The sequence below is a fragment of the Curcuma longa genome, chromosome 5 (genome assembly GCF_044706935.1).
Source record: "Curcuma longa cultivar G26 ecotype Majalengka, Jawa Barat chromosome 5, ITB_CL_G26_1.1, whole genome shotgun sequence".
Taxonomy (NCBI): Eukaryota; Viridiplantae; Streptophyta; class Magnoliopsida; order Zingiberales; family Zingiberaceae; genus Curcuma; species Curcuma longa.
Window position 1 is genome coordinate 9,289,368 of NC_133865.1, and position 18,791 is coordinate 9,308,158.

Sequence of the window (18,791 nt, forward strand, 5' to 3'; positions counted from 1 at the left end):
CCATGAAAAGATAAAGGAGAAGAACTTGCATGGAATAATATGTCTAATTTTACTTAATCAGAAGATTAAGAGTAACTTTAATTCTTGTATTTAGAGGTAAGCAAACACAAAGCTCAAAGCTCTCCGTACGTAGTTGCATGCAGTGCAGTGTTATTAGTTAATTATCATCAATAATCTCGGCCTGAAGGAAACCAAATGCACTTAAAAGTTGCATCATATCATTATTTTATGTTATAATTTAGAAGATTATGTACTGTATTAAGCTGTGAGTGGGTCAATAATTTAGAACACAGGATGCTGTCCATCCTCCTTCGTCAAAGAAAGCTATAGAAGTACCCCTAGCCCTAGGACCACCTTTTCAGCCATGACAAGCTTATCAAGTTGCATGCTTGATTATTACTGTGGAATCACCAAGAGATCGTACTCATTAGCTTATTAAATCAAGCATCAGGAACTTGTGGTCCTTTTGTTTATTATTATCATTAAAAAAAAATTTGACAAAAGATACGAGCGTACCATAACTTTATAAAATATCAGACGTTGTACAATTGACAGTATGGTTTATGCTTATTTTATAAGTCGTGGATGGTAGTTGCTTTTTCTTTTTCTTCAGGAAATTAAAAAAAGTTAATGATTTTAATTCCAACAACTATATTTGTTTTTTCCTTTGGATCTTTTATGTGTTTTCGTAATCTCACAGTTGCTGCATTTTCCTCTTTCTTTCGCAATCAATTGACCTCCACCACATGCACCACACATCCTGTTCATGGTCCTGTTTCCTTGCAGGTACCACAGTAATTCTCTCATTCCACTTATCGATTGCTCTCTTCTTTAACAGTGTGCTTCTCGCAAAACTTGAATGAGTTGGTTGCCATCAGATCATGGATGGTGAGTTCGAGTAAACAGGAAAGTTGGTTGAGTCACTCAATCAACATCGACAGGGATGTGGAGCTCGATAGTACTGTAGTTTGTGAGCATGGTGTTCATATTGTTTTGAGCAGTATGGCTCTGTTTTTTAGCTGTTCCAGTAAACTCTTTGTTTGATGATCATTCACTTAACGATGTTTGTGAATGTCCTTACTGCACCAGTCGATTAGGATGCGATTTCTAATCATATGCTACTAATTGCTGCAATGATTGTCATGCAGATCAATCTTTTTTCCAAGAGATGCAGAAGGTCTATGGGCTTGTCGAGAAGGGTTGGTCTTCTTTCTTTGATCATCTTTTGTTAGATATCAAAATTTAACATCGAAGTTTAACGAGTTAAAAGGGCCTGTTTGGACAAAGATCACTCTCTGTATAAACAATTTATCGTCTGATTCTTGCAGAAAAGACTTGTATACAGCATGATCCAAGTACTTCAATTAAACTCTTAAAAAGCAAGACAAGCCAGTTCAAAACAAAAGAAATAAGAGGGGAGGAAGTCAGTGCATCCTTCTACGCATATGATGAACACCACTGGCGTTCGAGGAAGCCAATGTTGAGTTCCTCGCTCTTCGCCTGACAGAGTTAGATGACATTGCTGCGACGGGCTCTGCAGAAGGAGTAGCAGTTGCAGTGCCTCCGAGGGATGCGGCAATAGCATTTGAAGCTGATGCTTGATCTGCCGCCATTACAGACCCTGCACTGTTACGCCTTGATGGTTCAGGGCTACGGGAAGAAGATGGTAATCCAGCTTGATGAGATGGAACGAGTCCGTCTGGAAAGACTACGATCGGAATAAGTGGGTGTGATGATGATGCATCCACACGCAAGATGACTCCGGCGGAATTAGAGCCGCTCCCTTCTTCCCTCTGCAAGCTTTGCGCCGGCCTTCTCCTGACCACAGTGCGTGCAGCACCAAACCTTCCTTGTCTCCTTGATGGGCGGCTTCCGGCTGCTCTAGGCCCAGCATGCGTTTCCTCATCCACATTATTCCTCCATGAGTTTGCGATTCCTTCTTCCAGTCTTTCCCGCGACCGCAGTCTCAAATTCTCAACTCTGTTAGCCGGGGGCCGAGGAGGTATTTTCAGGTTTGATTCCCCAAATCCATGCTGTTTATTGTCTTTAGATTCTTCACCCCCGCGACCATAGATTGGGGTTACATTGACTTCGAGCACCTGACCCTTGCAAACAGGGCATTCAGAATTTACAGAATGAGCATGGAGCCACTGGTACAGACAAGACCAGCAATACAGGTGACCGCACGGAGTAACCACCGGAGCCTTCGCGAGTTCATAGCAGATGTTGCACTCGAAATTAGCTGCGGCGATGCCTTCATTTTTCTTCTCAAGATCCTCCACACCATTGCCTTCTGCAGCCTTTTTGGCAGCCTCCATTGCTCTCTGGGACTGCATGATATCATGCAGCAGCCTTTCTGGGCTCGTCAAGGAATGCACATCAGAATTGAAACCCTGGGCATTGGCGGTTGGTCTTCGACTTCGCAACAACTCTATCAGCAACTGGAAGCGGTACTCCGGGTGTTCTCGGAGCTCTTGTTGCACAGAGAGCGCATTGCCGTCCGCAGTGAGCTCACTCAGACGAATGTGTGCAGAGACTGAGTCAACTCGGCCATGTCCAGATCTTGGGAAGGATTGAGGTGGCGGCGAGCTGGGAGTTTGAGAATCACTGTGGCGCGCCGAAGGCCGAGCAACGAGTTCACGAAGAGGAACCAGCCGCAATGTCTCTCGGGCGTGTGGTTCATGCCCAAGAACATTAGGTACAGTCGAGGGTTCATCAAGTGGCTGCGATTCCGGGGTAGCGGCATTAGGCTCCTGAGAAGACGAGGAGAAATTGTACACGAAGGCGGGATCGGCAGCGTGAAGAGGATCGGCGGGCAGTAGGTCCGGTGTCGACAACGCGTTTGATGGGGAGTAAAGGGCAGAGGCGTGGGCGAAGGATGGCCATGGCGAGCGCACAGAGCTGACGGTCAGTTCGGGGCCAAGATCGCGGTTTTCCAATCGAGGCAAGGAAGGAAGACTGAGATAAAGATTTCGATCCAGCCCGCCGCCGTTCTCGCTTCGCTCGTCAGCCATGCTCTTGCCAATCTTTGACCTTGTCAAAGCTTCCCCCTAATTCGAATCAGGAGGCGCCTCCAAGATCGGATTTTTGGCCCTCAGCCATAGAGAACTCGCTTCCCTCATCAACCATGCTCTAGCCAATCTTTATCCTTGTCAAAGAGTCTCCCGCAGAACAAGGGCGAAAAGCCCTAATTCGAATCAGGAGACGCCTCCAAGATCCGATTTTTGGCCCTCGATCATAGAGAACTCGCTTCGCTCCTCAGCCATGCACAGACTAATCTTTAACCTTAAAGATTACCCCCACCGAACAAGGGCGAAAAACCCTAACTTTCTCCAGGAAGCACCTCCGAGGTCGATTTTTTCGCCCTCGATCAGAGACAACCACCCCGCGGCATCATTCCGACAGCATGCTCGACCAACGAAAAGCGGATCCGGATTGGATTTACATCGACTCTAAACCGAACAAATTAAAGGATCGAAGAACAAGAGGATTTGGAAGGACGCGAGGATCATACCTTGAGGAGGGGAGGAGCGTGCGAGAGCACGAGGAAGGCCACCGCCAGGAAGAGGTGCGGAGATGAAGAGCTGCCACCCTCAAGCGCGTTGGGGATCCCCGTGCTCCCATTCTACGGCCGAGATCTTCTGTATTTAACGTGGACGGCAGCCAAAGAAGGCAATCTGCTACGCAATTTAGTTCCGTATAATGAAACTCGTTTCGGAAGAAGAGTCGTCGTCGTCGTCTTCTTATAAGCGAATATCTTAACTTTAATTCCTTTTTTCCCCAAGAACAAATTTAAATTATAAATTATAAAATTGTTTGGAAGGAAAAAAAAAGAATTTATCAATCGACGATCCGCTCCTAGATGCGTCGACCTTTTTCCTCAGTACCATGTTCGAAGAAGAGCAAAGGAAGGAGAGATTGTGAGCTCGAAGACACCTGCAATCATAGTCACCGTGAGAAGGAAGGTCAGAGATTGCCCTGGCGCGACCACTCCGATGCTTAAGTCAGTTCATGAAGAGGAAGGAAGAAAATGAGAGTGAAAAGTATGAGTGGTGAGATTGCATACTTCCCTCCAGTATAAATCCAACCTTATATATGAGCTTGGAGAGTCATGTCTTATCATGAGTATAATGGAGGTTCCACCATCGTTATGAATGTGTCAGAAGGTGTAGTCAGAGCATATGTCTCATCGTTGACTTGTGTTTGAGAGGTCATGTCATGTACGTCTATCAGAGCAGGATCATGATTAGCTAGAGGGATGGCAAGAGAACATTCATAACCGTATGATGGTAGAGTGGTCCTTCAAATGACAGGACAGGGAGAGTGGAAGGGAGCCGAATCGGCCCAAGCGGATAAAAGTGGACGCCTAGTCAAGTCGGTTTGGGAGATCCAATCCCAGCTGACTCGGTTCGGTTTGAGAGGGCAGCTCCGAGTTGAGGATTCGAATCGGTTGCTGATAGAAACGATAACGGAGAACCGAGTCGACTTGGGAGATGCGCTCCCTGACGACGGGGTTCGGCCCGGGAGAGTGACATCCGTGTGAAGTCGAATAGGCCTGAAAAGGCCTATCTCCTTGCGAATCCGGTTTGGTCCCCGCATCGACTTAACCGATTCGACACGGAAAACCGAGGGGATTCGGCTTCGAGTGTTCGAAAGGGTGAGACCTGATCCGGCGTCATTATGGAGGACTTCCATCAGGTCTCGATTCAGGGTGAAAGTGCCGGAGGATTCGGCTCGATCCGGATTTTATAACGCTCTGAGTCGGACCGGATGGGCTGCTCTCGAACTTGACGAACCGCGACCTCCTCCTTAACGACTATACCATTGCATTTTACACTGTTTTCTTGGAACAGAACACGTAGTAATCGAGCAGGACATAGACTTCAACGGATGAAACACATGGAATTTGTAAAGATGTAGATATTTAGGCATAGCGGCTGTTGGGTGCTTTGGCGGCGCGGCGGCGGCGGCGGTTTTAATTAGTTGATGTCGGTGAGATAGTAATCGGGCGTCAATGGCCGAAACACCGGCGGTTGTTCCGCCTCGAGCACCGCCACCACGCTCTTCCGAAGGTGCGCGTAGACGACCCAGTCGCCGTTCCCCCTCGCGCTCGGCATCGGCATCACGTAGGCGGTGGTGCCGCCCCAGGGGAAGTGGTACGACCCGAACGCCGGCTTTCCCCACCCGAACTCCACCTCCTTCACCGGGAAGGCCCTCCCCGACGACACCACGCACGCCAGACCCCCCTCCGCTCCGCCCGAGTATATCCTCGCCACGGCGGTCTCTGGCCGGTGCGCCTCCACCCAGTCGACCAACACCCGGAAGTGGTCCTCCGTCGCCGCCGGCTTCAGCCAGCCGCGCACCCTCTCCGCCACCTCCGCCATCCCCATCCCCCGGAGCTCCGCGACCTCCATTCTCCCGAACGGGATCGACAGCACGTTGCCGAAGTAATTTCCCATGGCGGCGCTGAGGCGAGTGCGGCCGTCGACCACGGCGCCCATGCTGCACCAGCGCTCGCCCTCCGCCTCGGCGGCCTTGGCCAACGCGCGCCAGAGGTAGGCGGTGAAGGCCTCCACCTTGGTGCGCCCGCGCGTGGAGGATTGCAGGCTCGCGACATCCGCGCTGGCGATGTAGTAGATGCGGTTGACGAGGAGGTCGGTGAGCGGAGGAGGGCTAATGGGCGGTGGCGGGAGGGAGGAGACGGGGACGAAGAGGCGGTCGATGGAGGGGTGGAGGCGGAGGGGTAGACGAGGAGAGAGCAAGGTGCGGCTGAAGAAGGGGAGGCGGGTGGCGCGGCCGAAGGTGGCGAGCTCCGACCAGAAGACGAGGAACATGTTGGCGGAGTAGGCGTCGGCGACGCGGTGGTCGAACTTGCACGCCAGGACGAGGCCGCCGCACCTGAGACCGGTCGCCTGAAATTAATCACTTCATTTACCACTCTACTCTACTAAATATCAATAATTAGAAACAAAATTATGAAGGGCCTTTTTGCTTAAGTGGCTCTAGTGAATTTCAAGAAGAAAGGCGTGTCTTTTTAATTATTGAAAATTTACGGGCCTGGACGCAGAATACTCCGGCCTTCTTCTTCGGCATGAGTTTGCCCTCGACGGAGTCGTCGGGGTCGCCCAGCGCCAGTTCCCGGAGCTCCACGTCAGCATAGGCGGCGGCGAAGTCGACGCCGCGTCCGTTGCAGAGCACCTCCGGCTCGCCGAGGGAGTTGGCCACGACCTCGCCGGCGAAGGGGTAGTACGCGGACAGCGCCTGCGCCAGCGACACGCTGAGCACGGCCACCATCGCCTCCAAGCTCCTCATTGGCTTCTCGTAGCAGAAGAAGACGCCGACGTCCATGGGCGGGAGGAGGAGGTCGAGGTTGGACATCGGGAGGCGGTGCTCCGGCAGCGTCTCCGCCGGGGTGATCGTCTCGGCCGCTCTGATCGTGACGGTGTAGCTTCGGCGTACGCCCATTGTAGATCTGTGAGCGGCGAGTGTCTTGACTCTTGCTCTTGTTATAGAGACGGCGGCGGTGCGGGAACGCAGTGGAGATTTAGATTCAATTTATAAGGCAAAGAAATCAATGAACGTTGCCTGAAACTTACAAGTTGTGCAATAATAATAATACATATCGATATAATAATAATACATATCGTCCCCGGGGCAATGGTGCAACGGTAGGACATCCGGATTGTAACTCAGGGACCCGCGGTTCGATCCCCAGCTACGACGTATTTACAGGAATTTTCCTCCAAATGGAGAACGCAATCAAAGGATGCTGGGCATCTGGATTGGCCGCCATATGCGCTTCCCGATTTACCCTGGTGGTCGGTGGGAAACTTCTGTGGGACCGGACCGACCACCCTCAGAGATGTGGCTACTGGGATTATTATTTTTTTTTTATGAAATATAGTTAAGTTGATTACGGCAGAACAGATTTATTGAAGTGGATAAAGGTCGAATCTCGACAAAGCTGAAATAATATCTTTCCTATCATAGTTACATATGATTGTATGATTGACTGTGTGAGACTGTTGGGACGATGGATTCCACTTTTTTATTAAAATAAATGATAAATGTGTATGAATATTGATGATTTCGAAGAGTAAGAGATTGAAAATAATTTCCCTTTTTAATTACATTAAACTGTAGGCTTATTGTTAAAAAAACAGTAGTTAAAGAATAAAGTGAAATTTCTCACGGTGACATAACATGATTAATTCATGGAGAAAAAGGGATTAAATTAATGCATTATAAATGAGATTTAATTATTTGTTGTTTTAATCTGAAAACAATGACGTGCCAACTTGCTCGTTTAGTTATAGTTCAGAACCACCTCACTTGGAATATTCAACTGTAGGGAGTAGTATAATCTTGGTTTTGACCGATTCATTAAATCCAACCGAGGATTGATGGATTCTATGTACTAATCAAGAATCAGTTGATCGAGATCTCTGAACAAATCTATGTGCAAATTGAAATCAATTATAATATCAAAAGAATGTCCTACAAATTTGAAGGTCAAAGAAAGGAAATTGCATCTGTCATTTAAATTTTAAAAGGAAAAATTTTCGAAACAATTCTTCTAAAATGGGGTGAAACTAGGTGCGAATATGGTTTTAACTTCGAAGTACCGATCGAAAGCGAAAAATATAACTTCTCCCTCGAAGACATGGACGAAATTGTTGTAGGTAAGGTAGGAAGTTTGATCATAGTCCAGCGAAGGTTGATCAGCAAAGAGGTAGGTAGAGAGGATGGTTGAGAAAGGAGCAACTAAAAGAGGTTGTTTAATGAGCTAGTGGGAAGTGAGGAGAGCAAGGGCAATGAAGATGCCAAGGGTCACGGGCACCATTGGCATTTCTCTCCTATTCCTTGACCCAAAAAAAAAAAGAAGGATAGATGGAGATGCCTCTCATTTCATTTCCTCTCCTAATTTCATTTCATTTCATTTTGAAGAAAAAGTCTCTCAAAGTCAGTGCTGACTCGCTTGATAAGACATGGATGCTCGTTGCCTACCTAATGACTTCCAGCAAGTACTTTGTTGCCACCAAAACCCTAACAAACTGTTTATAGAATCTCTTATAAATGACGACTAATATTTCATTGCACCCACCACTCAAAAAATGTTACTGAATCACACAATATTGCACCCGCTACTCAAGAATCTTTTGAACAATATTATATGCAAGACTCAGACTCTTAGGCTGCGTTTGGTTTAAGAAATACAGAAATACAGAGACAGAAATACAGAAATACAGAGACAGTAGAGACAGGGACGCATTTACAATGGTCTCCGTCGGCGGTGACCGGACGGCGGCGTGACGGTGCCGGAAGCGGAGATAAGTAGAAATTCTGTCTCCGTCTCCATTTCAGTGTCCCCAGTTTGAAAGTTGACAGAAATTCTATCTGAAACGGAGACAAAAATCCTATTTCTGTCTCTGTCTCTCAAAATCAAACGGGGGCGGAGACAGAAATCCTATTTCTGTCTCTGTATTTGTGTCCCTGTCTCCGGAAACAAACGCAGCCTAAGATGTCAAAGCTCAGTGCATGGTTTTAAAGCGACACATTGAAGATCACTACTAAACAATACCCTATTTCAACAATCTACCTTATTTTAAGCACTACCAAAGAGGATTAAAGTCAGCTAAACTAAGTTTGGTGAAGCTTCCACCGTTGACTGTAGGGAAAAAAAACTAAATGACTAATTTTTTCTAGTTAAATTTGTTAGTTGGTGGACGAAGACAGATCACCATCTACACATTTCACTGTCCCCCTTCCACTAGTTCTTGATCCCCCAGAGTAAACAAAACTTTCTAATCATCCTGCTGTTGCTAATAAAGTACAGAAGATTCGTCTAAAAATAAGCTCCCAGTAAAATTACATACTCTTCCTACACAAGGATGAGACGGAAGTTGCAGTTGATGTTTGGGTATTATCACAGAAGCGATGGGGCATCTATGTATAATACAGCGACGATAGTATAGTGCCTTGTGCAAATCTACCATGTCTGTTCTAGGGCAACTTAACAAGGAGACAGTTGCATCAAAATTATACCCAAAAGATATCATTTGAAACCTTCAAACTACACAAGTAGCAACTCAATCTGGGTAGCAGACCAGCATCATGATCAAATAAGAGACGCCAAATGATTGCCTGAAAAAAAAATGTGATTGATAAATGCATATTGAAAACAGATTGCTTAGTCTGCAACATGTATCATCTTGTCTTACCAAATGTTCATTCTATAGTTACTGAACGGTAGATAACTAGAAACCATGATATAACTAAGTAAACTAGTCTGAAGAAATAAGACACTGGGACACTCTGCGCAATTTTTAGCCATTTTTAGGCTATCTTCTAGCAAGATTATCTCTTGTTTTTTCTAGGTTTCTTCTCACTCTTATTTTGTTTCTTTTCCTCACATATTCTCATCCGGTCATCCCTACAATGTTTTACTAATTTTCACCTCTTTTTTTTTATCACTATTCACTATATGATCATACATTTCACAACAAGATTCCTTTATCCACTTCTTCTATCATCTTTTTTACACTATAATGTTTTACTAATTTTCACCTCTTTTTTATCACTATTCACTATATGATCATACATTTCACAACAAGATTCCTTTATCCACTTCTTCTAACATCTTTTTTACCTTTTTTTTTTTAATCTTATCCTCTTAGGCAGCTTGCATTTGTTTACTCTTCCTTTAAATCTTTTAGATCCCTATGATTGCAAACTTGAGTATAATGGTCTAATTTTAATATTTAATGTTGACTCTTATCTACCACCTGGGCACTAGGCAGTCGGTTGACTGCCGAGCGCCTATAAAAAAGGATGTATGTTCCTGATATATTTCCTGGGCACTAGGCAGTCTTCTTTCTTTATGTTTTCAATAGCAGAAGCATGATTGTTAGCTCTTTCCTGATCTATTTTGTGCTTCTTTGGGTTCAAATAATGTTCTTCATCTGAATCCTCTGAATCATGTCTGTATGTTCCTGTCTGTCCTCGAACAGATTTCATTTTGTGAGATTCATCTTCTGAATCTGACTCTGTAGCATGACCCTTGAGTTTCTTCTTGTGTTTTGCTATTTGTTTCTGACCAAAGTTACCAGAAGAATCACTATCTGAGTCAGAATAATTAGTTTCGTCATTATGATTTTGTTTTTCCTTCTCCCATCTCTTGATAGCATCCATTGACTTCTGTCGCTTACTTCTTCGGTGCTTCGTTTTCTGTTCATCAGTACTTTTGCTGCTTTCGCTGTCAGAACCATCATCATATTTTCCCTTGGCATAATACTTATGTTTGTGCTTTGACTTATCAATTCTAGATATCCTACTTTCGTTCTTTGCTTCACCCATCTGTTTTTCCATTTTTTTCGCTGACTTCCTATCTTGATTTTTATCTTGCTGTTCATCAGAAATCATACCTTTTTTCTCTTGTTGAGGTTTATCATCAATGAATTCTCCAGCCTCCAAGTCTTCCTCATCCAGCATTTTTTGTTCTTGCTGCTCATCTTTAATGCCAAGAGATGTTTTCAGTGTTTCCATTTGTTTTTCCTTTCGCGCAGCAATCTGATGAGACTGAGTATCCACAAACCTACTGCAAAACAAAGTTACATTATCTGGCAACAATTACTTTTGATAAAATAAAGCAATAAGTCTAAGCAACAAACACTTTGAAATAACAAGGACATGGCCTCTTCAGTTTTCTACCTATTATGGACATTTTAAAAAATTGTTATATTAAACCATCCAAGATGCCGAGTTTGGTTGACTTTTTGGCAAACAACTTGTAGCAAGTGGACAAGTTGCATGGATCTGTTTGCCTAAATAGCATTCTTGCTGCAGTGTTGCTGCAAATGTATTTGCAATTAGCATTTTGATAGCTCATATGCAAGGTCACTTTTGCAACTTCCAAGCGACATTGTAAAACAATTAAGCTTCCAAATACAAAGAAGTATAAGCAAGTGGAACGTTGAGGAAAAGACTGGACATAACAATAAAGTTCAATCATTGTTTTGAGAGATGTGAATTCAAGTAAAAAAAACATTAATTGAAAGCCCTCTAATCACATAGAAGAAAATGTTTTTTAATGTAATCCAATTTAATGAGATATTGCTAAAATCTCATTATTCTGCATGTTTCCTATGCTTGGACAGTTAGTGCATCTGTGAATGGACTCATCGATCATTGGTTTGGTCCTCATGTCTGGCATCTATAGTGCAATGTGATCTCGTGATTTAATGTGTGATAAATGAATTTTACAAAATAAAATCCCAAACATTCTATCAGGTTTTATATATATATATATATATATATATATATATATATAAACAGAATTCTTTAATAAAAAACTATTATGAAATCATAACTTAACTTTAACATGCAACTAAAAACATAATCAAATAATTGAACTCACGATCATCAAAGACAATGGACATGATAAAATTTTCACTTGAAGTTGCAATCACAACATTTGCACTAACCTACTTCCAGCCATTTCTAACTTCAAGCAAATAAACGCATAGAAATCCAATTGTTGAATAGAGATAACTTCAGTGTGTTCTTTGATCCACAATCACAAAATCTAATAGGAGGTATACTGCAAAGGTACATGCTACTTCGTGGCTTTTGCAAATGGTTTAGTTTACATTTTGGTGTGAAGTTAAACAAATTTTAAAGAAGTCAACAGAAAACAAGAAGATGATTGTGAAGCACATTTAGCAAACATTATTACAAAGACCTTTGAAAAAATAAGAATAAAAAATTCGAAAATAAGATCTATTTGCATCGACCATTTGGCCTTCTGGCCTACTAGGTTCCCTAATTGGATGAAAGAATTGGATGAAACAAGAAAAAGAATTGGATGAAAGTAAATTCCTTCATTCTCTTCATGTCAAAGAGAGAAATTGACGAATTCATCATTTTGATTTTCTTTTCTATCTTATTTCCAATGAAGTAAACACTCATAATCAAGTTAACCAGATGGAGACAGACAAAAACTAATTCATTCATTCTTAGCCAAGATTTTGCACTAGTATATGCATGATATGCCACTGATTCCATAGCTGAAAAATCTCAATAAATAAACATAATATTAACATATTGCACGAACAGAGCGCTGACTAAGTAAAACAGGAAAAGGGAAAAGAAAAACACTAGTTAGGTTAGGCATGTAGAAACTCGTCGACAACCAAACTCAGATGAAAATCCAATAAACGACCAGAAGGCACGAGATAAAAACCTTTTATTCGAGAGGGGTGGGCGATCCCTCCGACCACCACCGCTTCCACCATCCTGCGAAGCAGCGGCCGCGAACTCGGCCTCAAGCGTCTTCTTCGCTTTCGCGAGTTTCTCGGCGATCTCGGCCTCAGTGTACCCCTGATCTATCATGGTTTCTTGTAGGATCAAAAGCTTCAATTGAACCTGCCGCTTGCGGTCATGTTCTAGGATATCCTTGTTGGGCTTCCGGACGGCACCTTCCGGCTTGGATCCGGTGATGGCGGCGTCGGCGATGGCAGTGGACGGACGTGGTTTGACGAAGAACTTGTTCGTCTGGGTGTATCCATTCGTGCCGGAACCCCTCGGCGTCTGGAGCCCTATCCCGTTATACATCTCCTGCAACTCACTCCGCAGTGTCCGATCGGCGAAGAAAACCCTAGCGGAAAGGATCGGGGAAAAGGTGGAGATCAATATAAATAACAGATTATTGGATCAGTAGAATAGCGCGAGGAAGACCTGAGCCGAACCGGACATTCGAGCCGGTCCAACTCACGATATGACGGTATAATAACGGGTCGATATTTATCATATTCTACTAAACCGGATTGCTGTCCTGCGCGATAAATCCGTGCGCGACCCGTGCATGACTCTCTGATCCACCGCCGTTGCTGTCGCTCCCATTGCCCCGTCCGGCTACTGCCGGCTGCCACCTCAACCGCGATCGACGCTCCACTCGCCGGTACTCTTTCCGATGGTAGATTTTGATCGGATAATGATCGAAATTTGACGAATTTGCTCAGAAACACGATCGGTACCCGCTCACCGTCACTGCCAGCCAAATCGCGGCCGATCCTTCCTTGGCCGATCTCCGGTTGCGATTTGATCAGAATCCGACTGTGATTTGGCCGACAGTGGCGGTGAGCCGGCACAGGTTGTGTTTTCCGAGCAAATTCTTCGAATTCCGATCACTATCCGATCGGAATCTGCCGCCGGAAGGAGCTCGCTCGCATCGATCGCGCCCGAGGCGGGGGCCGGCGATGGTTGGACGGCGTGGCAAAAACGGCGGCAGCGGCAATGAGTCGGAGGTGTCGCGCACAGGTCGCGTGGGATAAATCGTGCGGCATAGAGACATTTTTTTTCTTTTATATTTTGCTCAATATTATTAATATTATGTACACTAAAATTGATTAAAAATATCCTTCAACTGAATTGACAAAAATATACATCTGTTTAATGTCTAACGCCTAATTCACCACGTTGCTCTCCTGCATTCACGCTCCGCCCTACGAACATCACCTTCCACCCACCGCACAGCGCAGCACAGCAAAGCACAACGTAAACAGGGAGGTACGTGCATGGTTATATTAGGAGGCGGCTTCTTCTTGCATTTCGTTTTATTCTAACTTAGCTATTCTTCTGCAACAATGGACTCTGTTTCACAATCCTTTCCTCTAGCTGCAGTGGCCGTGGACAAGGATAAGAGCAGCCAAGGAGCCTTGAAATGGGCCCTCGACAATGTCGCAGCCAGGGGCCAAACCCTCATCCTCATTCACGTCAACACTCATGCCCTTTCACGTAAGCTAGCTAGCTGTTTGTCTTATTGCTTAAGAGAGTAAGATCTAATGTCGAAATTCAACATAATGCAGCGGATAGCATACGCAGGGAAATACTTACTCCCTTCAGATGTTTCTGCACGAGAAAAGATGTGAGTAATTCATCGTCTCTGCTGATCTATCTTTTGACTTGGTTGGATGAGCATGCATTCGACAGATCAAAGTCATGGATATGATCTTGGAGGGCGCTGACGTAGCGAAGGCCGTAGTGGAGTTCATCGCTCAGTCGGGGATCGACAAACTAGTCGTCGGAGCATCGAGAGGAGGCTTTGTGAGGTATCTTAAGATTCTAAAGCACTGCTCTAACAAAGAGGACATCAACACGAAAGGTTCTTACTGTATGCATACTACCAGATCATTCAGGAACTTGGACATCAGCGCCAACATTTACAAAACCGTGCCGGATTTCTGCACTGCTTATGTGATAAGCAAAGGCAAGCCCTCCTCTGTTAAAAATGCCATCCGACCAGCGCCGGCCGTTTCGCCTTTAAGAATCCAACTCCAGAAACAAGCCAACACAGATCGACCGAATCAACAGGAGAAGAAAGGTATACTATGATCGACTTACCTAGTCATTTGGCTGAAGCATGAACAACTGAAGTAGGCATATATTTGTCAGGTGATGCTGCAGTTGCGACTCTCAGATTGAGCAAAGAAACAGAGTCGATCAGGTAAGATAAGAAGCAACATGACAGACGTGTAGGTACCTGCTTGTCCTCTCATCTTGCCACTCTGTTTCCATGCCTTCGAACAGGTCGCCATTGACCAGAGGGACATATGCGCAGACCAGACAGTCTGATGTAGATTTGATGTCGGGCAGTGACATATCGTTTGTAAGCAGTGGCAGGAGGAGCACTGATCAGGTCTTCCCTCCGAGGATCTCTTGCTTGTCTGACAACCTTGCTCACAGCTTTGAGTCTCGACACTCACCTCGCAAGTCTGTGGGTGTTAATTCCGCTATGAATGAGTTCTCTTATTTTTCTCAGGGGAGCTTCTCATCTGACGCATCGGTACGTGAATACAGTTAGAAAAAGATATATAGAACCAGAAAAGTTGTGTGCATGATCGCTTGAATGCTTGGAACTTGCAGGAATATAAAGAAGCAGAGATAAATAGACTGACACTGGAACTCAAGCAGACGATGGATCTGTACAACGCAGCTTGTAAGGAAGCGCTTCTGGCCAAACAGAAGGTAGTTAATTTCCCTAAAGAAAGCTAGCGGAATTGACTTCTGTTGTCTGATAAATAAACCTTGCGCAGGCAATGGAGCTCCATCAGTCGAAGATGGAGGGAAAACAAAGACTCGAAAAGGCCCGACTCGCGGAAGAAGCCGCCTTGGTTCTGGTAGAGAAGGAGAAAGCAAAATGCAAGGCAGCATTGGAAGCGGCTGAAGCAGCCCAAAGGAAGGCAGAACTGGAAGCGCATAAAAGGAGAGAAGTGGAGACAAAGGCCTTGAAACAATCCGTCGACAAGAATCCCTCGAATTCGTTTGTGCAAGCGGACGCGAGGTACAGGAGATACAAGATCGAGGAGATAGAGGAAGCCACAGAGTACTTTGCACCGGACCGGAAGGTTGGAGAAGGCGGGTACGGTCCCGTCTACAAATGCTATCTCGATCACACGCCTGTTGCTGTCAAGGTACTGCGACCGGATGCAGCCCAAGGGAGGTCTCAGTTTCAGCACGAGGTGAGTTTGTTCAAGCCATAGAAATCACAAACACATATGAATTAAAGAAATATTCGCGTTCATTTCTGCACACAGGTTGAAATTCTCAGTTGCATCCGGCACCCAAACATGGTCCTCCTCCTCGGTGCTTGCCCAGAGTACGGTTGCCTGGTGTACGAGTACATGGCCAATGGGAGCTTAGAGGATCGCTTATTCCGGCGCGGTAACACACCGCCCATTCCCTGGCAATATCGGTTCCGCATCGCCTCAGAGATCGCCACATGCCTGCTCTTCCTCCACCAAACGAAGCCAGAGCCTCTGGTTCACAGGGACTTGAAGCCTGCAAACATCCTACTCAATCAGAACTACACCAGCAAGATAAGCGACGTCGGCCTGGCCCGCCTCCTCCCGCCCTCCGTGGCCGACCAAGTCACTCAGTACCGCATGACGACGGCAGCCGGGACGTTCTGCTACATCGACCCAGAGTACCAGCAGACGGGCATGCTCGGCACCAGGTCCGACATTTACTCCTTTGGAATCCTGCTGCTGCAACTGATCACTGCGAAGCCTCCCATGGGGCTGACCCATCTAGTGGAGCGTTCGATCGAGATGGGAACGTTTCCACAGGTGTTGGATCCCTCCATCCAAAATTGGCCAATCGAGGAAGCTTTACGGTTTGCCAAGTTAGCGCTTAACTGCGCAGAGCTGAGAAGGAAAGACCGGCCGGACCTAGGAACAGTCGTATTGCCGGAGCTCAATTGGCTGAGAGCTTTTGGGGAAGACAACAGACCGCAATTCGCAGTGGACGACAACCTCGGCGCCTCATCGTCACACGATCGAGTTTCTGTGCAGGTAAGGCGTTTAGTTCCCTGGACTTGAGCTGCATGTCACTAAATTGAGCTTCCATGACGTTCTCTTTTGTTTCCAATCATGATCATTCAGGATATCAGGAGCGGCCCTTTGCATCAGCAATCAGAATATCAGATCTCCAGCCAATTTAGCGGATCGTCGATCAACTGAAGATCCTCGAGCACATCATGGGAATTCAATCATTGAGCAGACATGCATGCAAATATTGCCTCTCCATGCACAGCAGAATGATCGTCTCTGCAAACACTCAGCAATCAATTAGCTTTCCAAAAGTTATGGAGATTGCGACAAAGAATCAATCTTTATTACTGATGAGTGTTATTGTAATATGTTCATAGTTCTAACTGCCGGATCATGTAAGCATGCCTACAATCTATTTTGGATCATTTTCACTGTCTGGCAATCTATAGCTATAACTGCATGATCTCGGTAACTTAAGAGTTCAACTAAATCTAAAATGTTATTCACAAGTTAAGTGGCAACTAAAAGGTCTGATACTGTTCTTGTATCTGCATTAAAACCACCATAAATGAATACAATGACTTCACAAGGCATTGAGAAGATATGAAATCATGTTCTCTAAATGCTTCAAGCACTTAATAATTAAAGCTCCACGAGCAATCATGTAGAAGATCAATGTCTTCAAGTTGTTATTAGACAGACTGAAAAATAAAATAGATGATCTTATCTAATGCACTACTTTGTTGAGCATGATCCCCAGTGTTTAAAAAAAATTCACCTTAATGAGTCAATTAAGTGGCACATGTGTCGTCTAATCAGAGCCTAATTGTTAGTGGATAAAATTTTGATAAGATTACTTTAGATAGGTACTGAGAATTATTCATATTGATAGGAAGAATTGTTTTTCAAATTTATCCGTTGCAATAGTTCAAGTCAAGATATAAAGTCTATATACAAATTGTAATATTAGAAAAAACAAATTATAAATATTGCAACTAAAAGGTCTGATACTGTTCTTGTATCTGCATTAAAACCACCATAAATGAATACAATGACTTCACAAGGCATTGAGAAGATATGAGATCATGTTCTCTAAATGCTTCGAGCACTTAATAATTAAGGCTCCACGTGCAATCATGTAGAAGAAAAAAAAATTGATAAATCTCAGTCAGTCTCATGGACTCAATCCCTGGGAGTGGCCTGTCTGATCCCACGGAAGTTTCTCACCAACCACCAGGGTAAATCGGGAAGCGCATACGGCGGCCAATGCAGATGCTCAGTATCCTTTGATTGCGTTCCCCATTTGGAGGAAAATTCCTACAAATACACTGTAGCTGGGGATCGAACCGCGAGTCCCTAGGTCACAATCCGAATGTTCTACCGTTGCACCATTGCCCTGGGGACAATCATGTAGAAGATCAATGTCTTCAAGTTGTTATTAGACAAACTGCAAAAATAAAATTAAAATTGAATGATCGGGATGACTGAAAAGCCCAATGGTAAAACGGCTATGACCGAGACACTTAAGATCAAAATGAAGGTGTCGGCCTATTGATCTACTCAAGATTGACTATTTATTTTTTACCTTAACATATCAACTCGCCTTTTGATCACCTTACCATATAAGATTAATCAAAATCCATCACATCAACAACAATAAGTACAATGACTTCCCAAGGCATTGAGAAGAATGCAAGACCATGATCTCTAAATGCTTCAAGCACTTACTAATTAGTCCCCAGGGCAATGGTGCAATGGTAGGACATCCAAGTTGTGACTTAGGGATTCACGGTTCGATCCTCAGCTACGGCGTATTTGTAAGAATTTTCTTCCAAATGGGGAACGCAATGAAAAGATGCTGGACATCTGGATTGGCTGCCGTATGTGCTTTCCGATTTACCCTGGTAGTTGGTGGGAAACTTCCGTAGGACTGAGCCGACCACCCCCAGGGATTGAGTCCATGAGACTAATTGAAATTTATCATTTTTTCAAGCACTTACTAATTAAAGCTCCACTACCAATCACGTAGAAGATCAATGTCTTCAAGTTGTTATTCGACAAACTGCAAAAATAAAATAGATGGTCTAATGCACTACTTTGTTGAGCATGATCGCCACTGATCACCTTAATGAGTCAATTAAGTGGCACATATGTCGTCTAATCAGAGCCTAATTGTTAGTGGATAAAATTTTGATGAGATTAACTTTAGATAAGTACTGAGAATTATTCATATTGGTAGAAAGAATTGTTTTTTAAATTTATCCGTGGCCCTAGTTCAAGTCGAGATATCAAGTCTATATATACATATTGTAATATTTAAAAAACAAATTATAAATATTACAACTTTTAAAATACCCTTAAGTTTCATTAATATCAAAATATCCCCTCTCCATGATTTAGATAAGAAATATTTTAATATTAGGGGCATTTTGCAAATCAACCCACCTGTGCATTAATGCACAG

The 18,791-nt window shown here is 44.4% G+C and overlaps 4 protein-coding genes across 5 annotated transcripts; 1 reads left to right on the forward strand and 3 right to left on the reverse strand.

Annotated features, from left to right (window-relative positions):
* Positions 1-1,300: 1,300 nt before the first annotated feature.
* Positions 1,301-3,612, reverse strand: LOC141829380 (uncharacterized). The gene is made up of 2 exons (XM_074716836.1): positions 3,515-3,612; positions 1,301-3,452 (listed from the first exon to the last, which is right to left on the reverse strand). The coding sequence occupies exon 2, from the start codon at positions 3,012-3,014 to the stop codon at positions 1,425-1,427; it is 1,590 nt and encodes a 529-aa protein (XP_074572937.1). The 5' UTR covers positions 3,015-3,452; positions 3,515-3,612; the 3' UTR covers positions 1,301-1,424.
* A 1,245-nt stretch (positions 3,613-4,857) lies between these two features.
* Positions 4,858-6,507, reverse strand: LOC141829381 (coniferyl alcohol acyltransferase-like). Its single transcript, XM_074716837.1, has 2 exons — positions 6,058-6,507; positions 4,858-5,912 (listed from the first exon to the last, which is right to left on the reverse strand). The coding sequence occupies exons 1-2, from the start codon at positions 6,463-6,465 to the stop codon at positions 4,980-4,982; spliced, it is 1,341 nt and encodes a 446-aa protein (XP_074572938.1). The 5' UTR covers positions 6,466-6,507; the 3' UTR covers positions 4,858-4,979.
* Positions 6,508-8,819: 2,312 nt separating this feature from the next.
* On the reverse strand, positions 8,820-12,653 carry LOC141829474 (pre-mRNA-splicing factor CWC21-like). 2 transcript variants are annotated; one of them, XM_074716953.1, is made up of 3 exons: positions 12,242-12,653; positions 10,425-10,594; positions 8,820-9,144 (listed from the first exon to the last, which is right to left on the reverse strand). In XM_074716953.1, the coding sequence occupies exons 1-3, from the start codon at positions 12,610-12,612 to the stop codon at positions 9,119-9,121; spliced, it is 567 nt and encodes a 188-aa protein (XP_074573054.1). In that variant the 5' UTR covers positions 12,613-12,653; the 3' UTR covers positions 8,820-9,118. The 2 variants fall into 2 exon arrangements, with proteins under 2 accessions (XP_074573054.1, XP_074573053.1); XM_074716952.1 differs by having other exon boundaries at positions 10,425-10,597.
* A 990-nt stretch (positions 12,654-13,643) lies between these two features.
* On the forward strand, positions 13,644-16,548 carry LOC141829826 (U-box domain-containing protein 35-like). Its single transcript, XM_074717327.1, has 10 exons — positions 13,644-13,809; positions 13,866-13,924; positions 13,990-14,108; positions 14,187-14,380; positions 14,452-14,503; positions 14,587-14,842; positions 14,923-15,024; positions 15,093-15,518; positions 15,594-16,349; positions 16,440-16,548. Exons 1-10 carry the CDS (start codon positions 13,644-13,646, stop codon positions 16,515-16,517), a joined length of 2,208 nt encoding a protein of 735 aa, XP_074573428.1. The 3' UTR covers positions 16,518-16,548.
* Positions 16,549-18,791: the final 2,243 nt, after the last annotated feature.